Below are 25,585 nucleotides of genomic sequence, written 5' to 3'. Positions count from 1 at the left end.
AGTTAAGGTGAACCTCTTTGGAACATTGTTTGAACTCTCTAGGAAGGCGGTAATAGATGGTAGAGATTTGCTACTTGAAAGCTCTCTGCTCTTGGGATTAGAGAGTTAAATTACACAATGAATAAAAATACAAACTGAAACTTAGGATCTTTGTTAATTCTCTAAAGACTTAAAATAGTGAATTATTCTGGCCTCTTGTTATGTTACAGATAATCAGATGGGATGCTCGACATGATTTATTTTGGAGTCTTTTTGTAGGGGGAACTTACGGGATTCCTTGTTCTCTTTTTGTGAACTCCTTTCATTCTGATTGAATTCAGTCTTAAAGGAACTTTGACTTAAAATTTAGTTAATTATAGTGATAAAGATAAGCTTTTGAATGGAGTTGAAAGTCTTTTCATTCAGAATCAGACTTTTAAAGAATTATTTTTTAATGTACTTTATTAACATTTTTGAGGTATTAAGATATATCACATACAGCTATTGTTATTCTTCCACATAGGCATAGATAATTATATATCTTTTAACTCCGACTTTCTTGCTTTTTAAGGCCAAGTGATAGAAGAGAACTAGTCAATATACTAATGAGACATTTTTTGCTAAGGAATTCCCAATAACGTTACTTGTATGGTTGGTCATTCTGTGTTCCGTTGGCTCAGTTCTGTTAAATCTGCTTAGTCTTTTAAGCCTTTCAAGTTAAATTGTTCTTCTGATAGAAAACACAGAGACCTGTGTCAAATTTAACTTGATTGCTAGAGCTTGGAAAAACAATCCTAAACTTACCCTTTGCTTATCCAGCTAAATCTTTCCTATTATCATTTATTTTCCTTAATTAAGGTTCTTAAATTCAGTAATGAATTTAAAGAAACTTGACTTTTTGGAATTTCTCTGTCCAGTGGATTGACTTATACTTTTTGTGTCTTACTAGCTAAAATGTGGTGGTAGACTAAAAAATGGAAATTTAAATTGTTTAATAAGTTAATTATTTTCATTTAGGAGTAATAACTGTCCATGTTAATATGGCCCTAATTATTAACTCCGTAAAATATAGTGGTACTGCATCTGACCTCAACCTAATTTTTCTCTATTGCTTGTATGTTTAAAAATTTCAGTGAGGATTTTATTTAGGCCTTTTCTGACTCTTACTTCTACCTTCTCTCTCTTCACCTTTCTTGACCTGTTGAAGTAGAATAACAAAAAGATGGTAAGTGAGGTTACACACATGCTGTTTGTTTTCCACTTTTGCTTGGTGGGACCGTAGTTGTTGTTTTGTGTCCCCTTAGTATTGGGGAGGGGGGTATTTCTGTGTTTTAATTTTAATTACTTTCATCTTATACTTTCCTGATTGCATACAATGGACCAAACCAGAACTGATTACTAACATAGTTTTGAACTGTTTTCCTTGTGTTTCTTATAGATAAATGTTATAATTAAACTGGAATGTGGTGTGTGCATAACATTAGAAACCAAGTGGCTTTGTGTAGGATATGTGTGATCCAGAAAATTGGGGTGAAGTTACTACATTTGGATAAATTCACTATATTGATTGATGTTAAATTGAACATCACCTATCATACATAGCCTGTATATATATTTGAATCCAGTAGAATATCCTGTGTTTTTAATAAACTGAGTAAAATTTTAATATGCAAATGAAATATAGATAGTAAAGTGGGGGGGGTAGGGATTTCCTATACTATCCCTATTGATGAGCAGAGTTTACAATATTATTTGAGGATGAATTTAAAAAATGAAAGTCTTATAAGGCTTTACCATAAACAATGGCTTTCCCCCCTAAATAAATGTGGCACTTTTATATTTTGAACTAGAAACTTACTGAGTGCATCCCAGACAATTTACTCTTTCGTAATATTTTTCTGTGTTAGTCTAAGTTCTATATTTGTAAGCAACTTTGAAAAAGATGACTATCAGGCATTTCTAATGATATATATATTAAATAATAACAGAAACTTTGAGGAGTTTTCTTTTGAATAAGCAAAAACATTTAAAAGTAGAAATTCCTGTATTTATCCTAAATGAAACATCAGGCCTTTCACTTAAAATCCTAAGGAGATTTGAGAGTCTGCTTGCAGAGAATAATGTAGATTTAATTTCACCAATGTTCTTTAAGGAATTTCTTTCTAGGACTTTAATTGTGGTTTCAAAGTGTGTTTGCTCAGTTTTTTATTTTTAAGTGACATTGGTCAAATGATTCTCGGCAAATATCTATACTGCTTGCTTTTCATAATATATGAATTATTTTGAAACAGTATCTCAGAACAGTTACTATAATTTTTCATTCTTTCAGGTAATAGGTGATGGTTTAGGCTTGAGGTCCATTGATGAGGTGGGTGGTAAAAATCTAAGGCCTGATCTGATCACTTGTAACTTGGTTCTGAGGTATGAGGGCGAGGTTCATAAAGCTCTTAAAATTTTTGGTTTTTTGGAAGTTGAAATGTTCTGAAGCATATTATATGTTTTAGGATTTTTTTAATTATAATTCTAGATGCAGATAAATTTAAGTAGCTTGAGCTACTCAAATTTTGCGCTAACTTAATAAGTTAAAAATTGTTTTCTTCCATTTTAAATGTTGTCTTGTTCAGATACTCAATGCCAGACATTTCTTTCGGTTAGTCCTTTAGAGCAGCGGCCCCCAGCCTTTCTGGCACCAGGGATCTGTATCATGGAAGACAGTTTTTACCAGTCCGTGGCCTGGGGGTGGGGACCCCTGCTTTAGAGTATGTATGTCCTAGAAATATACACATGAGGCTTTTGTTTTTAGTTGGCATTGGGTCAGACATAGGCAAGCCCCTATTCCTGCATGTATTAAAAGTAAATATTCTAATGAGATCTATTGAAATGTTGTGAATGTATATTGATTTATATAAACCATCTAATTATCTAGTGTATTACCTTGTAGAACGCAAAGATATAGTATAAAGGAAAGTAACAAAATTGTGTATTAAATTATATTTGTTAATGGCCAAAGTGATATACCATATTTTGCTGTGTATAATGTGCACCCATGTTTTTGACCCAAACTTTTAGGGGGGGAAAAAATCTTCCATTTCAATGCATTTATTTATTTATTTATTTATTTATTTATTTATTTATTTATTGATACTTGTTTTTTGTATTATAAAATAATTTCAGCATTTATTTTTGAACATATGGTACAAGAAATTTTATGTAACAGATAATTACAAAACACAGCAACAGATACTACTCATGTAGTAATGCGCATCCTTATTCCCCCCTCAAAAATTGGAGGGGGGTGCGCATTATACAAGGGAAAATCACGGTATGTACTTGTACGTATAGATATTTCCCTTAACATTTTATTAAAGAGTGTTTAGGATATAGAGCAAGGTTGAGAGAATTTTACAGTACAACCCATACACATATCATTTAGATTCTGACATTAATATTTGCTATACTGATATAACACGTATTTATCAATCTATCCACCCATCAGTCTGTCCTGTTTTTTGATGCATTTCAAAGTATCGGTATACTTCTCCCTAAGTAATTCAGTATATGCATGTCCTTGAATTCACAAATACGGATATTTAGTTTTGCAGTTCTCTATCAGATGATTCCAAATTGTTGATATTTAAGAAATTTGAGTAGCCCTGGCTGGTGTGGCTCAGTGATTGAGCCCCAGCCTGCAAGCCTACAGATTGCTGGTTCAATTCCAGATGGGGCACATGCCTGGGTTGTGGGCCAGGTCCCCAGCTGGGGGCGTGTGAGAGGCAACCAATCGGTATTTCTCTCGCACGTTGATGTGTCTCCCCTTTCTTTCTCCCTTTCTTCCCTTCTCTCTAAAAAATAAATAAATAAAAATCTTTTTTAAAAATTAAAAAAAGAAATTTGAGTATAAAGTTGTGGTAAATTAACTTTATAAAAGAACTGGTTGCAACACAGAAGCTTTAGAGAACATTTCTAGTATCTACTTTGTTTTACCCTTTTGTTGTTGCTTCAGTAGATATTGCAGAAACCTGTGTGTTTTTTAAAAATAGAGCCTTTACTATGGTTTTACCTCTGATCTTTAAAAAATTTGTTACTTTTGAAAGTTTTAAACTCATAAATATTTAAACCTCTGTTTTAAGACATGTTAATTCTGCTGTTTCTTGTCATTTCCCCATGTTTTAAATTTAAAGTATTGTAGCAAATAGTTACTATATCTGGTGCTAGTTTTTAAAAATTCATCAGCACATATAGAAGTTAGGATTACTTAATATCTTTATTAGCTGATTTCTAAAAGAAGTTAAAGTTCTAAGACATCATTAGCCTTATTTACATACAAAATTTTGCTTTTCAAATATGGGTGATCTTAAGTATGCGCTCATTGGAGACAAGACTTGTGAGTATTCTGCTTTGTGTGTAATAACATAGTTTCCTAATCTTACACTTTAAGATAAAAAATGTTGCTCATGAGTTCTAATTTTAAAGAATTGCTTCCCTGTGTCTTATTTTTTTTATATCTACAAGTTTTCATTCCTTTTGGTGAGACATGTTAAAAAAACTTCATTTCAATTCTAATTTAGACATGTAGGTAGTTTATGAAATTTACAAGTTATATGGTACATATATGCATTATTGTAGTGTATTAAAGAATCATTTTTTTTGCTTCTTTCATTATGCTTTATAATACATACACTTGTCATTTTGCTATTTAGTACAAAGAAATGTGCTGCATGCATTGAGCATTTTTCTACAAGTTTTTTTCCCCCTGATGTGCTATTTCACATATCACAGGCCTTATTTTTTTAACATTTGAGCAAAAAAAACAGATGAAACCTCATACAAAACCCTCCAAAATATGAAAATGTGGGGTTTATTTGTGCTCTTGCTCTTCTTTTGGAAACATATGTATTAAAGGTAAGGTCAATTTACTAATTTAAACCACACTGTACATAAAAATGCATTAAACTTTGCAAGGCATTGTTCTTGAAAGAAAAGATTTTTTAAATTGTGGAATGAAATACTTTATCTGAAAGAGCCACAAAGATTAAAATTAATTATTCCCGAATGTTTGAAATATGGGGATATAATTTTCTGAAGGCATTTTATACAAAATTGGACTGGTCAAAAGCTTTGATATTATAATTTTCTAGGATCTTATGGTTGGTGATGAGGCAAGTGAATTACGCTCAATGTTAGAAGTTAACTACCCTATGGAAAATGGCATAGTTCGCAACTGGGATGACATGAAACACCTGTGGGACTATACGTTTGGACCGGAGAAACTTAACATAGATACCAGGAACTGTAAAATCTTACTCACAGAGCCCCCGATGAACCCAACCAAAAACAGAGAGAAGATTGTAGAGGTAAGTTTCTACATAGGATATGCGTATGTTTCTTTCTTTTTCCTGAAAATGTGCTTTCTTTCACTGTTGTTGTAAAAATAAAGGTAATAAAAATCATTGTTGTTGTCTTCCAGATCCTGTTTACTGAGCACCTAACAATGTGCTAATCATTATGTCTAAGTAGGCTATATTGGTAAATGAAACAGAAGCCTGCTGCCATGGAGCTTACATATAGCAGGGAAAAACAGACCCAAAAAAAGTGATTTAATAATGGAGTGGTTTGTTAGAAGATAATAAATGCTAAAGAGGAAAAAAGAGGTGGTGGGGAGTGAGGGAAGGTAGCATTTATACATAGGGTGTGGCCATAGCTCTGTGTGAGCAGGTGATGTTTAAGCAAAGACAGTACGGGAGTTAGCTAGGGTCTGTGGGGGAAGAGCATTTCGGGCGGAGGGAGGAGTCAGAGCAAAGGTCTTAAAATGAGGGCAAGCCTGGCATTTTAGAGTCAGCGGGGAAGCTAGTGTGGGAGAGCAACAGGAGCTGAGGTCAAAGAAGTAACAGGCCCAGATCACCTAGGTTCTTAGAGGGAACCAGACTTGTACTTTGAGTAAAATGAAGGGCTGTTACAGGGAAGGGACATGTTCCGATTTAGGTTTTTGTGGCTGCTGTGTTGAGAGGAGATCATGAGAAGGCAAGGGTAGGAGAGAGACCAGTTCGGAAACTTTTTCAACTATCTAGGCAAAAGATAACCATTGTTAGGATTGGGGGTAATCGCAGTGGAAGTAATGAGGAGTGGCCAGAAGTGGCTCTGTTTTGAAGGTAGGGCCAAGAGTTTTCTAATGTATTAGATATGGGTAAGGGAGGGGGTGACCCCAAAGAATCTGACTTGAGCAACTGGAGAATGGGTTACCATCCTAAGTTCGTTGGAAAAGACTGAGATAGGAAGAACGCGGTTGGGAGTGGGGGCAGAGATAGATCAGAAGTTCAGTTTTGTACGTGTTGGGTCCTCACTAGACATGTAAGCAGAAACGTCTGTGTGGGGGACGGTGGTTAGGTTCGAGAGAAAAGTATGAGGCTGAGGATATGAACTTCAGAGTCATCAGGGTACAGATAATATGGTTCCCCAAGGAAGCGAGAGTGGCCAGTGGTGAGAGGGCCACGGGCCGGGAGAGAGGAGGAGGGGATGGAAAGGTCGCTGGGGTAGGCAGTTGGAGAGCAAGAAGTCCCTGTTCTTAGTAGTTCGGGTAAGTAACCTTTCAAGGTCGTTTTTCATTTTGTTATATGAGGCAGGAACTTTTAATAACTTTGTATTCCGGTAGCTTTCGGTTACTGCTTAATATAAATGTTTTGTATTATTCTGTGTCTGTGTTTAGATGTTGATGGAAATTTTGAAAGGGGTTTAGGAGAGATTGTTTTTTAGACAATATTTCTAAAGTCTGGGTTAAAACTCAGTTTTTGTATTAAGTGTTTTAAAAATGTGAAATCATGGTTTTAGGTACAGAATCCATGTCATTCTTTATGGTTCATATTTTTTCCCCCTCTAGTTGCCCCTAAAAATGTGAAAGACGGGCTTTGTTATATTAATGTACTTTATTTTATACTTTCTGAATTATTGACAACCACTACTTTGTGATGGATAAGTGGTCATTTGTAATTGCTATTTTTTTAGCAACATATTCAAAATTAGAGCATAGAGACATTTTTGCATTAAACCGAAAGGTTTCTAGACACAGAAAGCTCTTTAGGAATGGGACGTGATGTCTAAATGAAAACCAAAAATGTCTTTCAGATAAAAAGTTAGGGAGATGACGTTATACCTGGATCCCTTTTACTATTTGACTGAGATACATCTGTGCAAAAATAACAAGAATTGGTCTCTATGCTCTAAGGTCTCACCTTATTTTAATACCTCTTTGTTTTTTTCCTTGAGAGTGCGAGTTTGGCTATGGCTAATAATACCCTACTTTAAATCCAGAATGTTGTTTTAGTACTACAAATACTTTTTAATGGTCTTATAAGTAAAAAATTCTCACAGACTTTCAAGTTCATAATTGCAAGAGGGCATTTTCATCCCTGGAGAGGGGGAATAAAGGATGATGGAGTAGAGTACTCGTTAGAATGTCTAGTTGCTTACTGATGAATATGTGTTTCAGAGTTGTAAAATTTAAAATCTGTATAATTGTAATTGTGGTCAGTTGTAAAACTTCTAAATATCTAGATATTCAGAATGGTAGTCAGCCCTACTAGTCAAGGAATGCTTAGTATAGTTGACAGAAAAAATCCTGCACGATGTTGCCAGCCAACCTGAATTGCAGGGAGTGACGCATGATTTTGACTAGAGAGGACTCTAGGAAACTCCTCCCTGGGGTGTAGTTGAGCTGAGAGTGGATCTGCAGCCTTGGCTCAGGTCGGGAAGGCGGGCTCAGCAGCTAGGCAGTTTTGTATCTGCCAGCATTCAGGGGAATTGCTGCATTTTTTTGTCTTTCTGCCCTACTTTTTTTTTTTAACTGCTGGAGGTAGTTTGTCTTTGAATTAAAAGATAATTCTCTTAAGGGACATCAAATACAGAAAGCTTTCTTTCACTCTTAATTAGCCATTAACTAAAACACTCAGAAATCTTTGCTTTTGTAGCACTTAGGAAATGCTTGGGGACTCAGGATGTATCTAAAAATCTGCCCCTAAAATTGGAGCTCTGCAACAGTAGAAGTTAATAGAGGTGAAGAGAGCTGAAGAGAAGGGAGAACTCTTTAAGTCTCTTGATTGTATTTTGGCCAAAAATATAAATAATTGAATATGTAACTTGTAAGCACCAATATTTTTTTCCTTTTGCATTTTCAGGTAATGTTTGAAACTTACCAGTTTTCTGGTGTGTATGTAGCCATTCAAGCAGTTCTGACTTTATATGCTCAAGGTAGGTGAAGCTTAACTTTTAGAATGATCAATGCAGCAAACATTTATTATGTTTTATATCAAAGTAATTTGCTTTTTCAGTAAGTTGTAAAAGCACAGTAATTATATACTTATTTAGATATTTTCAAATATGTATTCAGATATTTTCACAATTTCTAAAATTTGTCAAATAAAATACATACATTTTAATTTCCTAAGTATAAAAGGATTTCTTGGTTTTTAAAAAGTAGCAGGTTCCCTCTTTTAGGATATTTTAAAATAAAAATTTTGTATTCAGTGGAGAATGAACATGGAATTTGCCCTCAGAATTGGCAGTTAAACAAATAATACAGATCTAAAAAGGTTCATATAAAAGCATGCTTGTGAGATACATGATAAATACAAAGAAGAAGGTAGACATTTGGGAGTGCCCTCCTAACTTTTGAAGTATAGATTTAATGAAGGGGGTTACTATGTTTTCTTGGGGCTGCTATGAGCAGCTGCCTCCCTATCTTTCGGAAATAAAACATTGGCCACCCTGGTTGGGTGGCTCAGTTGACTGGAGCATCGTCCTGTACACCAGGAAGGTTGTGGGTTCGATTCTGGGTCAGGGCACAGGAGGCCGCCAGTCGATGTCTGTTGTCTCTCTGTCTCTGTCTCTGTCTCTGTCTCTCTCTCCACACCCCTCCCTCCACCCTCTTCAAATGAATTTTTAAAAACATACTTAGGAGAGGATTAAAGTCTTGGCCATGTGGGGGAGAGCTCTTTATATTTTGATGGTCTTATTGAGAATTGTGGAGCTGTCAGATAGGTACCACAAGCCTTGTTAGATGCTTGAAATGTAAACATAACCTCAAGTCTATCTGGGAAAAAGATGAAGAAACAGATAATTTTGATTCAGCAAATTAGAGAAGGTTTCTGAAGGAGGTGACCCTGAGCTAAGTCTCAAGCCGTAGTACTTAAGCTGTGTGTATGACATACTTAGGAAACACCCTTTAATGTTAAATCTGATTGTATTCGTGGATTAGTAAAAATCACTTTGTAAAAATACATACATACTGTGTTTTTAAAAGTTGTCTTTAGTACTACAGGTAGATACTTAGAAAATACTTAGGGGAACTAAGTGTGGCATGTACCTTACACTCTGCTTAATGTAGAGGATAGGGCAATGTGTAGCTATATGTGGGCATCAAGATTAAGATGAAAAGAAAAATAAAGAATTGCACTGAGTGTTGAGAACGGGTGTTTTTCATTCCTGGGTCTCGGGGTCTGTTTCTTTCCATTTTCTGGGGTAACACATGATTAGACTAAAAGTCACAAGGGACATGTAAGAGAATACTGATTTTAGTGTCTGCATTAATAACACATTTCAAAATAACAAAGAAATGCTGGCTTCTATACCATTACCATTGGTGAAGTTTCTTGTTTGGCTTCTATACTAGTACTTGAAATTTGCTGCTTTGATTTTTCTGATTTGGCATAATATAAAACATCACAATTCTAATACAGGTTTATTGACTGGAGTAGTAGTGGACTCTGGAGATGGTGTGACTCACATTTGCCCAGTTTATGAAGGCTTTTCTCTCCCTCACCTTACCAGAAGACTGGATATTGCTGGGAGAGATATTACCAGATATCTTATCAAGGTAAGTAAAAGAAAATGTAGAACTTAGATTTTGGCCCTGGCTGGTGTGGCTCAGTGGATTGAACAACGGCCTGCAAACTAAAAGATCACTGGTTCTATTCCTGGTCAGGGCACATGCCTGGGTGTGGGCCAGGCCCCCTGTTGGGGGCGTGCAAGAGGCAGCCAATGGATGTTTCTCTCACACATTGATTCTTTTCTTCCTCTCTTTCTCCCTCATTTCACCTCTCTCTAAAAAATAAATTAAAAAAGAAATTAGATTTTGTAGTTTGTGTTTACTTGACTTAACACAAAGTTGAATGTATCATCTCAGGATTCTAGCAAATCTTCATCACTAGAGAAATGGCCCAACTACCCCATTATTCACTTAAAAATCCGTATGAGAGTTATACACATGATCTCAGGTATACTAATGAGAATATATTATCTTATTACATAATTATATTGCTATTCCTAAGGAAGGGGTAGACAGGTATTTCAAATATAGGAGAGACCCTGAAACTGCCTTGAACAACGTAGGCAGCCTTTTCTCCCATAAAACCTTTCTTTGAATAGATATATGTTAAAGCTGTAACCTTGGTTGGGTTGGCTGTTCTTGTCCTTCCCTGCAAAATATACTGATAGCAAATTAATGATATTTGATGAAAAATAGGGCCCAGATGTGCTTGACTTTAATATTTAGTAGTTTTCATGGAATATATTCAATTTTCAGTGTTTACTATTTTAAAGTTTACTTCTGGCTGTAATTATTATTTTCTTTAAAACATTATGTGTATTTTTTTTAATGTTAAAAAAGGTTTAGAGTGTTGTCTGTACCAGAATTCTGTGGTTAGTATATCTTCTCTGGGTCAGTGGCTCTCAAGCAGGGATGATGCTCCCTTACAGAAACATTTTGCAATGTCTGGGGATATTTTCTGGATCTTACAACTGCAAGAATGCTATGAAACATCCTACGAGTAAGACATCCTACAATGAACAGCCCCCACAACAAAGAATTGCAAAGTCCAAAATGTCATTGGTGCTGCTATCGAGAAACTCCGGTGTATGGTGCTATCGAGAAACTCTGGTGTATGGTGGCGGTGTGTGTGCAAAAAATTGGGTTGTGTTAAGTCTTCGCTTCGATGGTGGGTTCCTTTAGTTTCAATTGAGAGTAATAATGAGATTGAGTTAATGAGAGTTACAATATACTTACTCTAGGCCAAAATTCTGTCTTTGGGGTACCACCAAAGGAATTTCCAAGGGGGTTCTTCTGAACATAAACACAAAGAATAGAGGATTTGCATTTTAAGAGTTTTTATATGAAAAGTTCACTGTGTTTATGTGCATATCATGGTTTTTCTTTCTTTTCTTTTTCCTTTCTCTTGACTTTTTATAAGTTTTTTGTGCCAAGCTGATGATCTGCCAGGAAACACAATCTCAATTGCTCCCTATGGTTGGGTTTTTTTTTTTTCCTGTCAGCAGGTTGAATTTTCTTACTCATTTGTTTAACGTGTCATTGCCCATCTGATATGTGTCAGACATTAAACTATATCAATAGAGGCTAGGGATAAAACTTTCTAAGACCTAGGAATATCATGAATATGGTATTGATTGAGAAAAATGCAGATAATAGGAATTTAGTACTAAAATAATATTTATTATTGGACTATTGAATGTTTATCAAACCTGTCTAAGAATAAGTACTCAAACAGTACCCTTTTTAAAAACTAGCTTGTTTAACCTGTTTATTATTTGTGAACTTTTGATTTTGTTACTCTGAAACTTTTCTGTGAAACAAATATAAATTCTTCTATGGCAGAGTACTATCCCTGCTTCTGAAATATTCAGTAAGAACTAAGGATCTACTATCTGTTGCATTTGTTATTGGTGTGACCTATTTAATAATAATAGCTTTGCCAAATTGAACTCATTCAGATTAATTGTGAATTTACTGCTATTTTTTTTATGTGTCAGCTGCTTCTGTTGCGAGGATATGCCTTCAACCATTCTGCAGATTTTGAAACGGTTCGCATGATTAAAGAAAAATTGTGTTATGTGGGGTATAACATTGAGCAAGAGCAGAAACTGGCCTTAGAAACCACAGTATTAGTTGAATCTTACACAGTAAGTATTTCCATATATGTGGTTTTAAAATGAACAGCCATGGTTATTGGTGTTTGCTAAAGGAGGTTTTCTTGGAATCCAGTATTTTTGTTTGGGATTGTACTAATATGTATATGCGTGTCCTTTAATGTCTTCCTCCATTAAGATTCTAGGACCTCATACAATGTGAAATAAAGCAAGAAACATAAATTGCTTTTCCACATTAAGATACAATTAGGTATGAGATGTTATTTTGAGATTCTGTTATGTGGAATAGCATTTCAACATGTATTTTGCAGAATGTTATGTCCCTGAAATGTTAATAGTACTTTACAGAAAATTAAAGTAGGGGTTACATTGTCATTTGGGAGTCAGTTTTGCTTTTCTGCAAGGCCTCTCAGAGCTTTTAATCTGTTAATGTGCATGACTGAGAAAATAGTTTACCTGTTTCTCAGTCTTGTTAGACTGCAGGACTCTAGCATTTCATGGAACTAGAAACATTCTTTGGAGAGTGGTCATACTAGAGTAGTATTGCTTCAATTATTCAGTAGGTGGCAGTCTTTTCCTGACTTAGTATTTTCTTAATCAGATGCTGAAAACAAATGTGAACTTGAAATTGTAACTAATGAGACTTAGAACCTTGTTATAGCTTGCACCAGGGGAGTTGATCCTACCTGAATTTTTAATGTATTGCTATCTTAAAGTCTATCATATTCATCTGGGTATCAAGTACTTCCAGATCTCATCTTTGACCTAGTTATTACTAAAATGAAATTAATAGGCAGTCAAAGCAAATATTCTTAAACCATTTAATTCATGTAAGCTCTATGTATCACAAATATGTATGAAATAGTCATTTTAAAAATACTTTCTAGCTTTGTGTAAGTTACATTGTTTTATTTTTAAAAGATACTAATTCACATAGTCAGCAGTTCAATACTTTGCAACTTAATGATCTCCAGATTTGCCTTGGAGATTCTTTGCCAAAGCTTTCTTGACACATCTTTAGATTTATAACTTTTTATCTACCTTTTTTGGAAGAAAGTGTCATGAGGTAAAGGACAAGGGAACTAAAACTGTAAGACATGTTTTATTAATTTCCTCCTTTTTCAAAGAGTTTGAGGCAAGTTACAAATATGTATGTAACAGAAAAGAAACAGCCAGCTGATAAGTGAAGAGGGGTATGGGTGAACAAGTAAAGGATAGGATGAGATTTGATGCAAAGAAATGGGAATTGTACAGTCTTAACAGTTCGTAGGAGTGGGTAGGTGGCCCCAGTGTGGCCAGTAGCCGGAGTGTCCAGAGAAGTCACACCATCAGACAGGCTGGCAGTGTAAGGTAAAGAGATTTTGCTAAAAACAGTCTGTCATGTGAATTTTTCCAGATGTCTTGAGTGATTTCATGTGGTTTTTAAACTCACCTGCTGGTTTTATTTTTTTAAGGGTAAATGTTTGGATCAGTAACTTTTTTTTTTTTTTTTAAGAAATTTGATAGAATTTATAAAAAGATAATTTTTGAGTTTTTAAAAAATGATTGCACATATCTGTAAATAAAGCACGGAGTAAATGTTTTAAAGAACTTGCTTTGTATGAGTTATATTGGAAAGTCAGTTTTGAAATCGAAATATAATTGTAATTATTATAAATAAATATACTGTTTGAAATGTTAGTATAAAACTAATTCTGTTATCTCAAAAGAAATGTGTCAAATGCAGCCATACACAAGCATCCTTGTTACTTACATCAGTCCAATGAATTATGAGGTAGTTTAAGAGAGGGAGTTTTTCTTTAACATTTGTCCTTTAATTAAATGTAAACAAGACGTGACTAAGGAGTTTCCTGCTCAATGTCATGTAACGATTTCTGACCTGCGTTTCAATCTTATTTGCTTAAATTAAAATTGTATTTGTCCAATATTATTTCAAATTTAATAGGACCTAGTAAGTAGAATACAAAAGAATTACCTAATAAAAAATAGTTTAGATCAGTGTTCCTTATACTTCCATGATCATAAAATATTTTTCAGATTAAATGGTTTGACAGAAGTTTGACATGTGGTATAAAGTGTTTTGCTAGTAAAATAGTTTCACAGAGAAATTATTCAGCGAAAGAAATTATTTAAAATTTTTAATTGAATGTGTTTGTTACATGGTAAAAATATTTATAAAATTGCAAATGTGTTAATAAGAGAAGCAGAGGCGGCATTGACACCAGGTGTGATCGAAATCAGTGGCTGATTGATGCCGCCTGTTGATGCTCGGCTGCACACCAGTGGAAGGGACATCCTGCACTCGCGCATTGGTAGTTTCCTCAAGGAATTCCTGGCACCTTGGGGCAAGACATACCATTTTAAAAAGCAGCAGAGTATGATTGTAAAAACAATTTATCTACATGTATTTTATTTTACCTTTTTTTCAAAAATGTATTTTGGGAGAAATATGTTGCTGGTATGTGTTTAAAAGTATTAGTGCTCTAGAGAACACTGGAAAATTTTTTAATTTTTGCTGACTAATACCTGGTTAATCTCGGTTTCTAGCTCCCCGATGGCCGCATTATCAAAGTTGGAGGAGAGAGATTTGAAGCACCCGAAGCTTTATTCCAGCCTCACTTGATTAATGTTGAGGGAGTGGGCGTTGCTGAATTGCTTTTTAACACAATCCAGGCAGCTGACATTGATACCAGGTATGTTAGAAATGGTGGTTTCAAAGTTATTTATCAGAAATAGATGGAATATAAATAGTTGGAATGACCAAGTTGCTTGTTATCTCACGCACGTTTTTGAATAGATAGGCAAAATAATTTTTTGTTAGGGTGGCAGTCGATGTTTACCACATCATATCCTTGTGTCTCAGAAGCCATTTTAAACTTTTTATTTTGAGGTAATTTAAAACTTAAAAGTTGTTAGAATAATAAAGAGAATTCATGCATATTCTTTATGCACTTTCCTGTTTTACTGACCTTCTACATGTTTATTATCCCTTCTCTTTTTCCCTTGGGCTATTTGAGAGTAGGATGAATGTATAAATCCTCATTACCCCTAACTCATTTTGTAGTTTCTAAGAATGAAAATGTTCCCTTGATAGCCACAGTGTAGTTATCAAGTACAGGAGATTGATTATTGGTAATTCCTTTATCTACCATCCATATTTCAGTTTTGTTCACTGTCCTAATAATGTCCTTTCTACAGTTTTGTTCTTTTCCCCAGTAAAGGATCAAATCTAGCATCACACATCGTAATAGCTGGCACATCTCTTAGTCACCTTTTATCTGCTCCCAGGCCTCAGTTGTTCATCACATTGATGTCTTTGCAGAGTGCAGGCCAATTATTTTAGAGAATTTTTCTCAATTCGGGTTTGAACAGTTTCTCATGATTGGATTCAGCTTATGCATTTGGGCAGAAATAGTGCTTACATGATGTGTCCCTCTCAAGGTATCATATCCAGAGGTGATACCTGACTGTTTCTTATTGGAGATGTTAGTGTTAAGCTCTTAATGAAGTTGCTTTTTTGCTCTACTGTATAGTGTCTTTTTCTCCCTTCCTAATTTATAAGTAATATTAGGAAAAGACTTTGAGATTTTGTAAATCTCTTGTTCCTCTCCAAACTCTGCCCTCCACCTCTTTTCGCATTTATTGGTGATTCTTGCCTGAATCTATTTTTATTATGATTTTTGCAAGAAGGTGATTTTCTAATTCCATCATCCTATATTTTATTAGTTGGCCGTTCTAGCAAAATGAAGTGCTTTTCCTTCTCCCTTGTTTTGTTTATTATCAGTATGGATTCGTGATTTTTTTTCCCCTAGTGGATTATAATTTATTATACTGTATTTTGCTGCTCAAATTATTCCTTATTTGGCCAATTACAGCCCCTTCACAATGGCTTTGTGTCCTTTGATGTGTGTGTCTCCATTCTTTTGTTGAGCACGTTCTCTTTTGGGGCACAACATAGTCCTGGCTCATCTTTAATTTTGGTTTTTGAATATGTAGACGTTAACAATATAGTCAAAACTACATTAAAAAGCATATGTAGAAGTAGTGCTCTCCCCACCCTGTCTCCCACCCTAGTCCTCTCCTCCCTTGTATAGATAGGTACGTCGTCTCAGTAGTGTTCAGATTTATCCTTTCTGTGGTTCGTATTTTCTCTTACACAGAAGATAGTATACTATTAAATATTCTTGCACTTTGCCTTTTTTTTTTTTTTTTTTGCTTATTGTATCTTAATCCTATGCCATTTCCTAGACATTGTCCTCATTCTTTTTTCCGGTTACATTCATTCCTTCCCCTCCTCCCCCCAGTGTATTTGTACCGTAGTTTATTCAGTGAATCTTAGTTGGTTAGGTAAATTCCATTATTTGTGTTGACAAATAAAGCTGCAGTCAGTAACCTTGTGCACACTCTATTTTTGTAGTATTGGGCATGTATAGCCTGAAACTATTCGTAGAGGGGGAATTTTGGGGTCAAAGGATAAATGTATGTAGTTTTGTTATTGCTCATTGTTCCCACCAGTAACATAGAAGGTCACCTGTGTCCCCACAACTTGTTCATTTGTCAGCCTTTTTACTTTTATGCTGGTCTGATGAGTGAGAAATGGTAACCCAGTGTAGTTTTATATTCAGCTTCACTTATGAGATAGTGAAGTTGAACATAATTTTTCATTTTTATATATTCTTCTGGTAAATTATCTGTCCATGGCTTTTGCCTGTTCTATAGAATTTTTGTAATTATTTTCCCTTGGTTTTTAAAAGTTCTTTTTATATTAGCTCTATGTTATCTCTTACAGATATATTCTCCTAATTTACGATTTGTCTCTTGCTTATGGTGTTTTTAGCCATACAGAAATTTGTTTTTATTTAGTTGTATAAAAAAGATATGTAATCTTTTATTGCATCTAGAGTTTGAGTCATAGTTATTAGAAAGATCTCCTCTCCACAAAGGTTATTGAGGAGTTCACTCAGGAGCATTTTGTAAAGCAAGTGATTGCTTACTTGTTTATTTAACCCTGAATTAAATACCCACCTAATTTTTGTGGGATGGCTGGGGAGCAGGATAACAATGGAAATTAATAAAAATAGCAATCGGCTTATAAAATTATAAATCTAATGAAAGATGATAAAAAGTCTAATCCAGACATCATAATTATGGTAAATTCTCATAAGAGGAATTAGATAGATGCTTTTGTCCTTTGATTTAATGATGATTAATAGCAAAATTATATTTAAAAGTGCATTCCTATTTAGGAATTAGGCATTCCTAAAACACTGGCGTCAAGTTCAGTACCCTCTCCATAGACCTGGCATTGGAAAGTAGCACAACTCAAAATTCTGTTTCTTTATGTATTCTGTATATTCAAAGTATACATATAAATGCTCGTGGGTGCATATCACATGTAGCCATATTTCAACTGTTTGGCTTAGGCTTCACTAAAGTGCCTACTTCTGCAATTAAAAACAAAAACACTGTTCTTCTCGAAGCTAGAATTAACAGTAGCCCGAGCCACTCCGAACTTGGAAGTAAAAACATGGACACCATTTTGAATGAAGCCAAAACAGATGTGACTCAGCTCCTGAACTTTACTGTGAGAAAAGTTCCTCAACCCTCACTCAGATTATGTTCCTTTTACTACATGTGCAGTTATTTTAGATTTGATTATTTCATATCATAGCCTACACATATTTAAGGAAAGAAGAGAGGATTGGTATAGGAAGCTAACACACCAATCTAACTAAAAATAACATCAACAGCCTCAAAGCAAAGGGACAAAAGGGGAAACCACAAAAGGCAAATGGAAAAAGAAAAGCCAGGACTGCAAACATAGAATATGCTTATTAAACAATAAGCATTTCAGAGGCTGCAGGGAAGCACTGTAATAACACAGCCCAAATGCTGGGAGTTTGTAATACAAACTGGTCATTACTTAAAGACTAAATTTCATTTGCAAGAAAATGTGTCATGCTTTAGAAGTTTTTCATCAACGTTATAACATGTGAAAAGATTTGTAATCAAATAACAATAGTAATTGCAAACATTCAGCTCTGATTTACATACTGAATTTCATTTAATTCTCCCGGCAACCTCCCTGAGGCTGACATAAATAACAAGAACTCTTGAGATACTGTTTTACTAATCCGAATCCCCAAATGAATACCTATTGTGTCTTTCTAGATCTGAATTCTATAAGCACATTGTGCTTTCTGGAGGGTCTACTATGTATCCTGGGCTGCCATCACGGTTGGAACGAGAACTAAAACAGCTTTACTTAGAACGAGTTTTAAAAGGAGATGTGGAAAAACTTTCTGTAAGTATCAATCAATAGTCCAATTGTTAACTTACTTTTAAAACCCAATAGAGTGGCTTTTTCATCTTGACAGCCACCAGAGGGCGCAGAAAGTCTTTCTAAACAAATTTCTAATGCAGTCAAGTACAGCCTTAAAGAGATAGGAAGAGCTCAATGGTTCAGGGTCATAAGCTGTGTCCGAGAATGGTTATACTCTGTGGTCGCCTGTGTATTCAGTGGATGGAAATGACTAGGTCCAGGTCCAAACATTTTAGATTGTTTTACAAGTAGCCTAGAGTTGAGTTGTCTCTAAATGTATGGGAAGAACTTTCTGTACTGTGGAGGGAGAAATACACCACTTGGTTGGTTTTGTTTTGGGGTGTTTTTAGTAAGCCTTCAGGGCTACTCCTGGACTGTCTCGTATTTCTGATTCTCAAGTTATTTTCTAGCTATTGCACGTGTCTTACCTCCCCAGATTATAAAACATTATGTCTCCAATTCTTTTGCATGCCGATCAACTATCACAACTCCTGAAACAAATTTTAATTGGTAGTTGTTGATGTGTATAGTAGAAGGAAATTTTTTAGCTAGTATGTAATCATCGATAGTTGTTTGACATTGATTTTCTTTTCTATAAACGGCACTGTGTGAAGTGCATTATATACTGTGCTCTCAACCAATAGTCGTTTAATTCTGAATTAATCTCTGAGGTTTGTCTCACTGACTTTGATCAATTGTATTAGATAATGAGATTACACATTAGAAGAATACACATTGGAGACACTAATGTTACATTTCTCATATGTGACTCAAAATTGGTGCAATTAAGTTGAGTATGAACACATACATTAAACAAATTAAAGGCCTGAAAAGGAGCCATATTGTCTAAGTACATCACTCGTCTGATTTTATTGCAATATAAATATAATTTAAAGTCAGTTTCAGGTGATCATTTATTCAGCATATGAAGGGTGGGGCAAAAGTAGGTTTACAGTTGTGAGTATGTGAAACATAGAATTTATTCTTATATTATTACTCATCAATTATTTTCCATATGAACAACTAAATGTCCTACTTTTGCCTGTTAGCCCCACCCTGTATTTGTTGAACTCCTGGGAGGCAAACGCTGGCCTAGATGCTGAGATAAACAAAACAGTGGTAAACAAAAACTAAATCCCTGCTTAAGAAGAATATATCAGTAGTAATAAGCACTCAGAAGAGAGGTAAAGTAAGGTTGGGTTAGAAAGTGGTAGGAGTTGGGGAGATGGTGTGTTCCTTTACGTAGAGTGATCAGGGAAGTCTTCTCTGGTGAGAAAACTTGAGCAGAGACTTGAATGGAGTGAGGAAGTGAGCCGCATGACTCTGGGGGAAGAACCTTCTAGGCAGGAACAGCAAGTGCAAAAGCCCCAAGTCGGTGGGAGCAGGCAGGTAGGGCTGGCGCCTGTGAGCAATGGAGAGGGCTAGAGAGTGAGGTCAGAGAGGCAGTCGGGATGCAGGGGGTTTTCCGCCACAGTAGAGTTTGGCTTTACTGAAATAGAAAGTTGGATTTTGAGCAGAGAAACGATAGGATGTGATTTGTTCTTAAAGGATTGTTAAGTCTGGTTTGAATAGGCTGTTGAGAGAAGGGAGAAAGATTAAGAGGCTCTGAGAGGAGGGAGGAGGTGGCAGAAAGGAGGAGGAGGAGTGAAATGCACTGTCTTGGAGAGTGGGGGAGAGGAGAAATACAGGGTCCGGCAGAAGGCCTGCTTGAGTACGGTTGGTGGGGCACTAATATGGGTGTAATAATTTATAGTTTTAATTTGAATATTTCATCTAAAATGTCATATGATGTGCTTCAGTGTGATAATGTTATGTTACAGAATTGCTTGCGTATGATTTTGTAATAAAAGACTTTGTAATTAAAAGGGGCGTTATTTGTGCCAGACCTGTCTAAGGGGGTTGCTGAGCAGACTAAGAGGCTCAGTTGTACTAAATGATATGTGTGAAGTCTGATGCTGAGTTTCTCTCCTATAGTGTTCAGTTGCTTTAGGGCAGGTGCAAGTAGAGAGCTGATCACCTGAATTGCAGTTTTGCTGAGTGCATGTGAGAGAGAGGACAGAGTCACCAAGAATAAAGTCAGGAAATGATGGAGAGGGCACACGCACCCAAGTAGTACACGCAGGTGTGAGGAGCCTTCATCCTGGGGACCTATGGGTGACTTGGGCCAGGAGTCGTGGATGGAGTAGCCTGACAGGAGTTCAGGGCTGGGGAGGGGGGAGGGGGGAGCGTGTGGGAGAAGCCGCTGTGAAGAGTAAGAAGTCCTGTTATCAAATCTCCACAGTCAAGAAGGTATGTGAGAGAAACAGCAGCCAGCTGAGAAAGCTTCAAGGGCAGCAGTGTCTTCAGGGCAGCCCCAGCGTCCCTTAGGGCAGGACTGGCCAGGCCACAGCCTGGGGCCAAGACCGGCTGTTTGGTAATAGTTTTTTGGGAGCACAGTCAGCACTGTTCTTTTATATAGTGTCACCTATCGTCACGTACTGTCTAGCTGCCAGAGAGACCCGCAGAGCTTCAGGTATTCACTGTCTGGCCCTTTATAGAAAAAGTTTGCTGATCCCTGCCTAATAGCAAAATAGTAATTCAAACAATTAAAACAGGTTAGCTTCAGAGTTGATATCTTCTGTTTTTCTATGTCGTATATTATCAGATCCTCCCGTTCATTTATGTGACATAAAGAGAGTTTAGCATAGCATGGTTATTTTGAGCCCTTTTGCAGGATTTGAGACAAAACTGCTACATCATTTTAAGATTTCTCTTTTTAAGCCTTAACTGACCATACAGATTGAGGTGTGTCCTTGTTAGACAGTTAATACTGACCATAAGGATGACATTTTCCAACTTGTCTTTCATTTTGGTTACTTGTTCATTTTTTTCAATATTCCCATGACTTATTTTGACTGTATTTGATTTTTTTTCATTCTGAGAATATTTTATTTGAATTTGGTACAGTAGAAAGTGGGTTTTGCTTATAAGAACTTAAATCTTTCTCTGTTGCTTGAGACTACAATCATAGCAGCTTTAGACCTTGAAACCATAGACATCCTCTTATCCAAACTCTTCATTTAACAGCTAGCTGGCTCAGTGATTGACCCCTCGGCTCATTCGCCATCCGATGGGGAGAGCTGCCGCAGACAGAACTCTGGTATTTGGGCCCAGAGGAGGACACTGGTGATAGGTGCTGTTAACAGTGATTGGGTAACAGGTGTAAATCAGGACTGTTTCTAAGCACATTGGCTATGAGTTTTGGGCAAATTACAGAATGTCTCAGATACCAAATCCTGCTGTCCTCTGTATATCACAGGACTTTGTGAGAATTCAGCAGGAGAATATATGAAAAAGTCATTTTTACAAAGCAGAAAGCACAGTGCACATGTGACATTTTATCGTCTCTTTCTTCTTTAGAAATTTAAGATCCGCATCGAAGACCCGCCCCGCAGGAAGCACATGGTGTTCCTGGGCGGCGCAGTTCTAGCAGATATCATGAAAGACAAAGACAACTTCTGGATGACCCGACAGGAGTACCAAGAAAAGGGCGTCCGCGTGCTGGAGAAACTCGGCGTGACTGTTCGATAAACTCCAAAGCGTGTTCCCATCACACCCCTAACGCTTTCTTTTTTCCTTTATTGCCAATCTTTGAACTCACTAAATTCCAGGACATGGAAGGAGGGCCTCTCTTTGGCCTTTGACTGGAAAGGTCAGGTTTTATTCTGGTGTCTTGGGGAAGCTTTGTTAAGTTTTTGTTCAGTGGGTAAATCTGACTGTTTAATTCAACCACTTCCTTACAAACACAAGGAGAGGGCAAAGGGTCCTGTCTGCTGCTTTGTTTCTTCCTGTAGGCATTTAGATCATTCCTGTAGGCTTCCTATTTTCACTTTACTGCTCTAATGCTGCTAGTTTTAGCACACTAGGTGGTATGCCTTTATTAGCATAAGAAAAAACTACCAGGAGCTTTTACTAGTTATTGGGGTGGGGGTGGTGAGGGATGGGTGGGCAGCTGCTGAACCCTTTATGGCATTTCCTCTGTAGTGTGGCGCTTTCAACAGTTCTTGGTACCGTCTTAAGTACCTTAAAGCTCTAGTATTAACATTTGAGAGAAATATTAGGCTCAGAACTAAAGTGTTTTGTGTGGATTTTTGTGTAGGGGTGAGGGGATGTTGTCTTTTGATTTTTTTATTTTTGAGCTTTGTTGCTCAAATAATGAACCTTATTTACAGTACTTTGATTTGGCAGGTTTTCTTTTACTTTTGGTCTGCCTGGAACTGTTTCTCTATGGTACAAAAAACCAGGATAGTATCCCATTACCATGTGGCTTAGGGATTTGATTTTTTAGCATCAACCATGTTATCTGGAACTAGACTCCCTAAAATCTATCAATGGAAAAGTAACATTTTAAAAATACTGTTGGCGATTTAAATTACAGATTTAAAAAGTCCTTAAGAGCGGGTGTTTTCTAAGTGCTTCTTCTGCTTATACCAGAAGCATTAAGGTAACCCAGTGCCAAGTACCATACTTGCAAAAAAATTATTCTTTTAGTAAGTAACTGACCAGTGCTTATTTAATAAAAACAAGTAGATACATATAAACAACTACTGGCAGTAGGTTATAATTGTGGGATAAAAAATAACATTGAAATGTGGGACTTGTTGCCAGTTGGGTGATTTTCTGTTTGGTTTGATTTGAAACCTGGAAGTGGAGTAAAATTTGAGTATGTAAAATGTTGGCCAGGAAAAAGAAAATCAAGATTTAAATTTGTATCTGTACTGAAAAATTAATCATAATGACTAAATCTCAGCCATCCTATGTTACACTTGAAAGAAAGAGATTTGGTAATTTTTAAATGTTAGCAAACTTCCCTGCCTATTTCAGAAAATCATATTTATGAATCCTGTCAGAATTTCTTGGTATCTGAAAAAAATATCAAATAGTACTCAGGCCTGAATTCTTTCTAAATTCGAAAAATAAAGTAATAAATTGTATTGCACTAAGTACAAAATGCAGATTCTGAAAAAAATGTTTTTGTTTTTTCATTTCAAGAAGATTTTTATTAATGAAAAAAGAGCTTTGCTTTGAAAGGAGAAGCTTTTTTAAAAATTTTTTTTGGATAACAAATTGGAGAAATTATTGGCTTCAGAAAGTCTCTTGTGAGAAAACTGAAAAAGTCAATTTATTTTAGTTTTCATTATGCAGCTTCTGTTAATATTAAGTATTTTTTCTCTGTTTTACCTCAATTTGAACAAATAAAAGAAGTTTGCCTGCATGCTGGACATGCTTCAGTACATGTGAATAGCCTATGAATAACATCTACTAGATTTTAGGAACCTGGATGTCAAGAGTACTTTGGAATTCTAAAGTGTTCCTGAATCATGTTCTTAGAAATCCCCCCAGCGTTTTGAGTACTGGACTGTCTAAAGGACACAAATATAGGACCAGTACCAACTAAGCTGTTCATTTCAGGTAAATGGATTGACTCTTGGCCCTTGGCCATGACTTTATAATACGGGGGCAGAAAACAACAAAAAATGGGATGGGCTCTTAAATAAAACAGTGGAAGAGCATTTATCATCTGTCCCTTGAATGTAGAATCTGGTTTTAATTTCATAATCTGCTAGCAAACATGACATTAAAATGGTATATTAATATATATAGTATAATTTTAAATTTTCATTTTATAATTTTCCTATTCCAAGATGAAATAATGCATTTAGTAGTTTGGGGGGTGGGTGGGGGCGGGGGTTATGTTTAATTGGAATTGTCTGGTATGAGTTTCTCAAATTTTTTCTATTTTAAAAGAGATCTGATTTTTAGCTCTTAAACCATTGTCATTTAAATTTCCAAAAATGATTAAAATTATTTTAAAATTAGAGTTACCAATACCTTGACCCTATATTTAAATCTTTTTCTTTAAAATGTGGTATTGGACGTTAACTTTTACACAGTTCTGAGCCCTGTTAACAGTATCAGGCAAGTATTTTGAGAGCTCAGTGGCGAGTTAAACATTCTGAACTTAACATGACTACACTTTTTGATTCAGAAAATAAAATCAGATTTTTCAAAGTAATTTGAATTTTGTCTGTGTTTTTCTCTTTAGTTTTTCTCTTTAGTTTCATTTTCTTACATTTTTATTTTTGGTAGTGCAAATGGATCAACAACTGTATGCTAGTTGTTAGGCCAAGTTCAGTGTTCTATTATTTGACCAAAAAAAACCCTCTTTAATTTCTGGTATGATTTTAAACACAAAAGAAGTGGAAGGGACAAATGAAATAAGAGCAAATTAGAGCTACAGCTGTATTAGAGATTGTTTTTTTCCTCAAGTAGAGACTGTTTAGTTTCCCAGACAATATGCTGTGGCTTTTGCAATAGTAGGAATGGTAGATAGACCTGCATGTAATATGCCTCTTTCCAAGGATATTTCAGCTCATCTGCAGACTTTTAGGTGTATTATTTTTAACAAAATAACTAAAGAAGGATGAAAATTAAACTGACCCTTTGTTGCTTTTATACTTGCCTTTGAGGATGGGGCTGGGGAATAGACTCAGGTGTTTGTGTTTCCTTCAGAAACTGGCATGCTTGAACCCCATTGTTACCTCCATGGCCAGAGTCCCCCAGGACCTCCTGAGGTTTCCCTCTGGTGTCTTATTCAGCCTCTCCTTAGTTGTGGGACATATAGTGTGACAGCTTTCTCCATATGTTAACAGGAAGAAAATATTGGGCACTGCATGAAGTGTCTTTGTGGATGGAATGAAAGTCTCAATTTTCTTCTTCACCCACTGTACAATTGAATGCATTTATTAACTCTACTAATTTTAGAACCTGAATCAAAGAAGATGGTCAATTAAAGTGAACGGGAAACTCAAGGACTGATTTTAATTCAGTATTTAACATGCTGTCCAACCTTATACTAACTGGCCAGCTGCCCACAGTACATGGGGTATTTGTAGGTTCATTTTTTAACTTCAGCTCAAATTTTGTGACCTATTAAAAGATTGAAAATGCTATATACATCAAAGGTAAGTGGCAGAAGTGAGGAGTACCTGGGAAAGCATATTCGTATCTATTGTAAATACTCCAATTTGTGTCATGTACAGATGGAAGATCTCTGACTGGGTAGAGGGAATCCAAATGATTTCTCACTTCTCTTTGGCAGAACAATTCCTGTCCTGCCTCGGTTCCACACTCAGTTTCTTTCACCCACAAGAGGAAAAAAGAACTGGAAAGGACTGCAGATAATTTTTCTTGAAAGAGAAGAAGTACTTTATGTTTGTGTTGATCAGTTGACCGGTTTAATTTGGGAAGTGCAGAAACCAGTCACAAGGTTAATACAGTATAGTTTTCAAGTCCACGTTTGACTCCTGAGAA

The 25,585-nt window shown here is 35.9% G+C and overlaps 1 protein-coding gene across 2 annotated transcripts in view; it reads left to right on the top strand.

Annotated features, from left to right (window-relative positions):
- Positions 1-24,265, top strand: part of ACTR2 (actin related protein 2) — a 32,525-nt gene extending 8,260 nt beyond the window's left edge. The window contains exons 3-10 of one of the 2 annotated variants that reach the window (XM_054586878.1): positions 1,190-1,204; positions 5,118-5,333; positions 8,148-8,220; positions 9,708-9,844; positions 11,794-11,943; positions 14,458-14,603; positions 18,082-18,214; positions 21,632-24,265. In XM_054586878.1, the coding sequence (XP_054442853.1) occupies positions 1,190-1,204; positions 5,118-5,333; positions 8,148-8,220; positions 9,708-9,844; positions 11,794-11,943; positions 14,458-14,603; positions 18,082-18,214; positions 21,632-21,802 (1,041 nt within the window). In that variant the 3' untranslated portion in view covers positions 21,803-24,265. The remainder of the gene's footprint in view (positions 1-1,189; positions 1,205-5,117; positions 5,334-8,147; positions 8,221-9,707; positions 9,845-11,793; positions 11,944-14,457; positions 14,604-18,081; positions 18,215-21,631) is intronic. The other variant, XM_054586879.1, reaches the window with a different exon arrangement.
- Positions 24,266-25,585: the final 1,320 nt, after the last annotated feature.

Source organism: Pteronotus mesoamericanus, unplaced genomic scaffold (assembly GCF_021234165.1).
Source record: "Pteronotus mesoamericanus isolate MK-2021 breed Mesoamerican mustached bat unplaced genomic scaffold, CSHL_Meso_final contig_98, whole genome shotgun sequence".
In the NCBI taxonomy this organism is placed as follows: Eukaryota; Metazoa; Chordata; class Mammalia; order Chiroptera; family Mormoopidae; genus Pteronotus; species Pteronotus mesoamericanus.
Note: the sequence above shows the minus strand (reverse complement) of the source record. Positions and strands in the feature narration are given on the sequence as shown.